We start from the raw sequence: 6,291 nt of genomic DNA on the forward strand, positions 1-6,291 counted from the left end.
CCCACACCGGGGGGTTCCCTGTCGCCCACCGGGGTTCCTGTCCCCCACCGTGGGTCTCTGTCCGCCACCGGGGCTCTCTGTCCCCAGCCCGCACCGGGGGGTCCCTGTCCCCCACTGGGGGTCTCTATCCCCAGCCCACCCCGGAGGGTTCCCTGTCTTGCACCACGGAGGTGTCAAAGGGAGTGTGGCAGCAGCAGATGGGCAGTGCCTGTGCCTCTTGTGGCACCGCAAAAAAAAAATGGCCTCTTGTGGCCCCGCAGCCTCCCTGTCAATGGGGACCGCAGTCTTTCAGGAGTGAGCCCCGTTAGAGCTGCAGTTGGGGCTGCTGGAGTCGCAGGGGGATGTAAAGGAGAATGTGACAGCAGCACATGGGGCTGTCTCTGTGGCTCTTGTGGCACCACAGCCTCCCTGTCAGTGTGGTCCACAGTGTTTGTTGGGGTACTCCCAGTTAGAGCCACACTGGGCGCTGCCCAAGCTGGGAGGGCATGGGGGTCAGTGTGGGGTGTGTCAGTGAGTGTCACCCACTGTTTGCCCTCACAGATTGTCTGGAGTATGCTGGGCAACAGGCAGTTCTGCTCCTACAAGATGACGTGAGTCCTGGGGGGGCAGGGATGGGGTGGGCTGAGCCCAGGAGGGCTGGGGAGGCTCCAGCAGGGACACACTCAGGTCCCCCTCAACCCTGGGGTGTCCTCTCATCCCTGTGCCACCACAGCAATGCGTGAGGGTGGGGGAGGATGGGGTGGGCTGCAAGGGGCTGGGTGGTCACTGGGGTCTTCTGCCCTTCCCTAAGTCATTCCATCTCCTCTTTCTTTTCTAGGACCAAAACGCAGAACTTCTGCCGCAACGAGTACAACCTGACAGGGCTGTGCAACCGCTCCTCCTGCCCCCTGGCCAACAGCCAGTATGCCACCATCCGTGAGGAGAAAGGTAGGATCCTGCTCCAAGGGCAGCAGCAGGGATTTCTGCATGGAAGGGGCTGTCAGGCATTGGAACTGCCAAGGAAGGTGGTGAAATCAGCACCCCTGGAGGTGTTCAGGGAACGACTGGACATGGCACTTAGTGGTCTGATCTAGTTGAGGTTGGACTGGCTTGGAGGGCTTTTCCAACCTGGATGATTCTGGGATCTAGTGGCTGCTGTGAGCCCTTGGGAGGGGAGGGGGTGAGCAGCACCTGCCTGAGGGCAGCCTGGCTCACGTGGCATCATGTTCCCTGTCTGCAGGTCGGTGTTACCTGTACATGAAGACGATCGAGCGAGCGGCATTCCCTCGGCGCCTCTGGGAGAGGGTGAGCTCACAGCAGCAGGCTGATGGCCAAGAGCTGGGATCTAGTGGCTGCTGTGAGCCCTTGGGAGGGGAGGGGGTGAGCAGCACCTGCCTGAGGGCAGCCTGGCTCACGTGGCATCATGTTCCCTGTCTGCAGGTCGGTGTTACCTGTACATGAAGACGATCGAGCGAGCGGCATTCCCTCGGCGCCTCTGGGAGAGGGTGAGCTCACAGCAGCAGGCTGATGGCCAAGAGTGCTCTGAGGTCCTGTGCCAGGGGGCAGGGAGGGTGTCCTCAGGATGAGAGGATGTGGCCTCAAGCTGTGCCAGGAGAGGTTCAGGTTGGACATCAGGAGGAATTTCTCCATGGAAAGGGCTGTCAGGCATTGGAATGTGCTGCCCAGGGAGGTGGTGGAGCCACATCCCTGAAGGTGTTCAAGGAACAACTAGACATGGCACTCAGTGCTCTGGGCTAGTTGACAAGGTGGGGATGTGTCACAGGATGGATTATCCTGGAAGGCTTTTCCAACCCCAATGATTCTGAGAGCAATGTGATTTCTCCCCAACATCCCTGCTTTGTCCTGTTCCGTAACTCAGCCCTTCCCCTCTCCCCCCCAGGTCCTGCTAAGCAAGAACTACGAGAAGGCACTGGAGGAGATTGATGAGAACCTCATCTACTGGCCAAGGTTCATCAGGCACAAGTGCAAGCAGAGGTTCACCAAGATCACTCAGTACCTGATCCGCATCCGCAAGCTGACGCTCAAGAGACAGTAAGGGACAGGAGAAGGGACCACTGGTGGCTTCTCGAGCCCCTGCCCCATTTCTAGTGCTAAGTGCTGGCTTTGCTGCCCAGGGCTGACATTCCCTGCCTGTTCCCTGCAGGAGGAAGCTCGTTCCGCTGCGCAGGAAGATCGAAAGGCGTGAGAAGAGACGAGAGGTAACACCACTCCTTGTGTCACCTCCTGTCACTGCTCTGTCCCACCTGTCCCCCAGCGTGACACAGCTCCTCTTGGCTCCCTTAGGAGAAAGCCCTGGTTGCTGCTCAGCTGGATAATGCCATTGAGAAGGAGCTGCTGGAACGACTGAAGCAGGACACAGTAAGGAGCAGTGCCCTGAGAACACACAGTGCCCCTGAGCTGCTGTTCTGGGGAGGGACGTGGGAAGGGTGGGGCTGAATGGCTCCCACAAACAGAATTCTGTGTTCTGTGCAGCAGTGAGGGTTCAGGTTTGGGGAAGGGGCTGTTCCCTCGTGTTCTGTGGAGGACTGAGGGTTCAGAGTTGGGAAGGGGCTGACCCACACCTTCGCCCTAGTCTGATGCTGCCTCCATGCAGGTTTTTGATGCCCCCGCTCCCCAAAGTCTGCCTTCCTCCTGTGACTGACAGGAAATCCCCTTTGTCCTTTCAGTATGGAGACATCTACAACTTCCCCATCCATGCCTTTGACAAAGCCCTGCAGCAGCAGGAGGCAGAGAGTGAGAGTGAGTCGGATGCAGACAAGGAAGATGAAGATGAAGATGAGGTAAAGCTTCAGACAGGGCACCCATGAGTCCTGCCCTGGTGCTGAGCTCTGCTGCCCCTGCATGCTGAGCACTGCAGGGTGAGAAACAGCACCAGGACAGCTCAAAAAAGCTTATGAGTGTGTGCAAGTGGTGGCTCTGCTGCTAGGAGTCATGGCACTGCTGTGTCAGTTCCAGCTCCTGACTCTGTTTCTTGCAGGATGTGGATAAAAGGGAGTTTGTGGAAGCAGAGGACAGTGACCTCAGCGACTTTGAGGTAGGTGTAGCACCATAAACTGTCAGGTGACACTCCAGCCCAGCTCTCCTGGCGTGACAGTTGGGAGCCAGGGAATTGGATACAGGAGGTGATTGTGCAGAAGGAGGAGGTTTAGTTACACATCATGCTCTGACACCACTCCTGTCACTCACTTCTTTCTCAGGACATGGATAAGTTGGAAACAAGCAGTGAAGAGGAGGAGCAGGAAGAGGAGGAAGTAGAGAAGGAAGCCTCTCACTCCAGGTCTAAAGGGAAAACTCCCCTGAAAGGACCAGCCAGAAGGAAACGTCCCTACATTGAAATAGAGTACGAAGAAGAAACAGAGCCAACCACCAAAATGAAAGCAGCCTGAGCCCTCCCTGATCCCATTTTGTACTAACTGACAGGACTCCAGATCTGTCACCAGAACTCCTCCAGCTCTCCCCACTGTGCAGGACCCTCAACAACTGGTTTTATACTCCACCCTAAACATTTTCTCTGACAAGAGCAGGGTTGTCCCAGCCCCAGGCAATTGCAGCAAGTTTGTACAAGTGGATGAAGCACAGTGGTAAGGAAGAAGTGCCCCCACCTGCTCTACAGCCACAGCAGGCTCAGCTTGGACTGTGCTCTGGGAAGGAAACTGACCTGGGGGGCACCTGCTTTGTGCTCAAGCTGGAGGAGCCACACATGGCCAGGCAAGGACAGAGTTGTATTTTGGGGGAGGTGGCACAAGACAGACAGTATGTTTAATAAATAAACCAATTTTACTGTACAAAAGCAGAGCACTCTCGGCCTCCTCACGTGCTCTCCTGCACTCTCCTGATGCACTCCCGTACAGGGTTCTCCTCACAGCTGCTGTACACACCTTCCAGCAGGACCTGCAAGGAGGAGAGCAGCATTCCCAGTGCCTTGGCACTCAGGTGGTGTGTTCCCAACCCTCCCCCAGCTCTCTGTGGGAAGAGACCTGCACAAAGAGATTGATACCTGTGATACGTATCGAGTCACTTAGCAATCAGGTATCGATGCTTTCAGAACAGTGCTGGGCTGAGGAAGGGCCTGGGCCCTGCACACACCACTCTGAGTCCCTGACTCACCTTCACCTGTCCTTGGGAGCAGTGATCCAGCAGGATGAGGCACTGAGTGGCCCTTTGGAGGAGGGCAGCTCTGACAGGCTCTGGTGTCGAGCCCTGGTCTGTGTGAACGTCCCAGATGAACCTCAGCAGGGCCTTGAGCAGCACAGGGAGCCTGCAGGGCATTCTGCAAGGGAAACAGCCACCACACCTCATTCCAGAACCTCTTCTCAAGCCAGGGGCAAGCACAGCTCCTGGGAGCTGCTGGTTGCTGGTGTGGAGCAGGACTGGAGCTGGCCTAAGGCAGAAACTGCTTCAGTGATGGTGCTGAGGCAGCTGCCTCAGTGTGCCAGGAGAGGGGACAGCCCTGGGCACACAGGGAACCTTGGGATGGTCAGGAATGCTGTCACTGGACAGCTGGATGCACAGCACAGGGCTTGCTCCACACAGATTTAATTTACAGCCAAGCTGATGCACAAGTTGGATCAAAGTGAGGACTGGGCTGTGTTTTGGGCCAGGTTTTTCAGCAAAGAGCAATTCCTCCCTGAGACAGATTCTCCCTTCAGATCTCAGGGCATTTCCTCAACCAACAGCACCTTTGGCTCTTAAAGTGAAAACATTCAGGACAGGGTTTTGGGATAAGGTTTCTGTGTGTAGTGTCTGTCACCCCAGAGAGGTACCTGGGCCAGGCATGCTCTATGGTACACTGCAGTGTCTCCAGTATTCCCAGCCTGGCTTCTTCCTTAGGGCCATCAGAGATTTCCAGATAGCTGAGGATGACTCTCTCCAGCCTCTTCAGGTGCCTCACCACCAGGATGCCGAGGCTGCAGGCACAAACACACCCTGAGGAGGGAGATGGATGCCCAGGCCAGTCTCTGGGGACTGAGGTGCTGCTCCCACCTCCCCACAAGGCAGGCAGGGTCCCCACAGCCCTCACCTGCTGACAAAGGCAGGCAGGGTCCCTGCATACACCCTGCGCAGTGCCAGGCGGTGCTCTGCCTCCATGTGTGTCAGGAGCAGCTGCAGCACCTCATCCCAGGGGGAGGTGTGTCTCTCCTGCCTCTGGTGCTGCTGAGATCGCTCCAGGATTGGCAGCAGGTCCAGCAGGCATAGCAGCACTGCCTGGCTCAGGGAGACAAAGGCAATGTGGGCAATCCACTCGTGTTCTTTCCAAAACACCATGAACTCCCACTCACTGACCACTCACAGCTGCTGCAGCTCCCCTGCAGCACCCAACAACTTCTACTACCTGCTCCCTGCCCTGCTCAGCAAGGCTGCCACCTGGAGTGGGGCAGGAGGCAAGAGTTTTCCCACTGCTTTCCCTGGATTTCCCTGGAAATCCCTGGAAATTTCCCACTGATTTCCCTGGAATCCACAGTTACTTTGTCTCTAGGCCACAGGCACTGGCTAGAAACAGCCTGACTGGACTGTGAGAGAAAACAGGCTCTGCCTCCTCATGCCTCCACCTATGATGGGACTGGTAATACCACAATGCAGATTAGAAGGAAGTTCAGCTGTCTTACCTGGATGAGAGGAGCCTCTCGTGAATACAGGTGGTTGTAGAGGGCATGATAGACCACTTGGGCCCTGTTGAATTGGCACAGATCTGCAGCTGGCTGCAACAACATGGATCAGGATGTCATTCCTGGGCATCACATTATGTCAGGGGATGGTTAGGTTGGATATCAGGACAAGGTTCTTCCCCCAGAGGTGTTTGGGCACTGAACAGCTCCCCAGGGCAGTGGGCACAGCCCCAAGGCTGACAGAGCTCCAGGAGTGTTTGGCCAATGCTCTCAGGCACAGGGTGCATTGTTGGGATGTTGGACTGATGATCCTTGTGGGTCCCTTCCAGCTCAGGACCCTCTGTGATCACCCCTCCCTCACCCACCACCAGGAAGGGATCTGTCTGCACTCCCTCACCACGTTGAGGATGATGTGGTGCAGGCAGTGCACACCCAGGACTTTGTTCTCCTCCTGGTAGTCGTCAGAGATGAGCAGAGCTGGGGGCAGGACTGTCTCCAGGTGAGGGCTGAGCCAGGGCCGTGTGATGTGGGGCAGTGTCCAGGAGAACACATGTTTTGTGCCAGGGTTACACTTCCACCTGTCCCTGCAGGGACAAACAGTAGCTCAGGGAACACTGCCCAGTGCTCACTGCCTGTGCTCTTGGGCCTCTTAGCTCACAGCAAACTGGCCCCACACCCCTCCCAT

General features: G+C 56.7%; 2 protein-coding genes across 2 annotated transcripts in view; one reads left to right on the forward strand and one right to left on the reverse strand.

Moving 5' to 3' along the window:
* The first annotated feature begins 535 nt into the window (after positions 1–535).
* On the forward strand, positions 536–3,386 carry MAK16 (MAK16 homolog (S. cerevisiae)). Its single transcript, XM_009085028.1, has 9 exons — positions 536–590; positions 818–927; positions 1,220–1,284; positions 1,880–2,031; positions 2,144–2,198; positions 2,284–2,358; positions 2,667–2,780; positions 2,978–3,034; positions 3,198–3,386. Exons 1-9 carry the CDS (start codon positions 553–555, stop codon positions 3,384–3,386), a joined length of 855 nt encoding a protein of 284 aa, XP_009083276.1. The 5' UTR covers positions 536–552.
* A 424-nt stretch (positions 3,387–3,810) lies between these two features.
* Positions 3,811–6,291, reverse strand: part of TTI2 (TELO2 interacting protein 2) — a gene marked incomplete at its 5' end in the record, with an annotated part of 2,900 nt that continues 419 nt past the window's right edge. Inside the window, 6 exons of the mRNA XM_009085030.1 lie at positions 3,811–3,891; positions 4,108–4,270; positions 4,764–4,907; positions 5,021–5,205; positions 5,607–5,699; positions 6,004–6,190. Of these exons, the coding sequence (XP_009083278.1) occupies positions 3,811–3,891; positions 4,108–4,270; positions 4,764–4,907; positions 5,021–5,205; positions 5,607–5,699; positions 6,004–6,190 (853 nt within the window). The remainder of the gene's footprint in view (positions 3,892–4,107; positions 4,271–4,763; positions 4,908–5,020; positions 5,206–5,606; positions 5,700–6,003; positions 6,191–6,291) is intronic.

This window comes from Acanthisitta chloris, unplaced genomic scaffold (assembly GCF_000695815.1).
Source record: "Acanthisitta chloris isolate BGI_N310 unplaced genomic scaffold, ASM69581v1 scaffold32431, whole genome shotgun sequence".
Classification (NCBI taxonomy): domain Eukaryota; kingdom Metazoa; phylum Chordata; class Aves; order Passeriformes; family Acanthisittidae; genus Acanthisitta; species Acanthisitta chloris.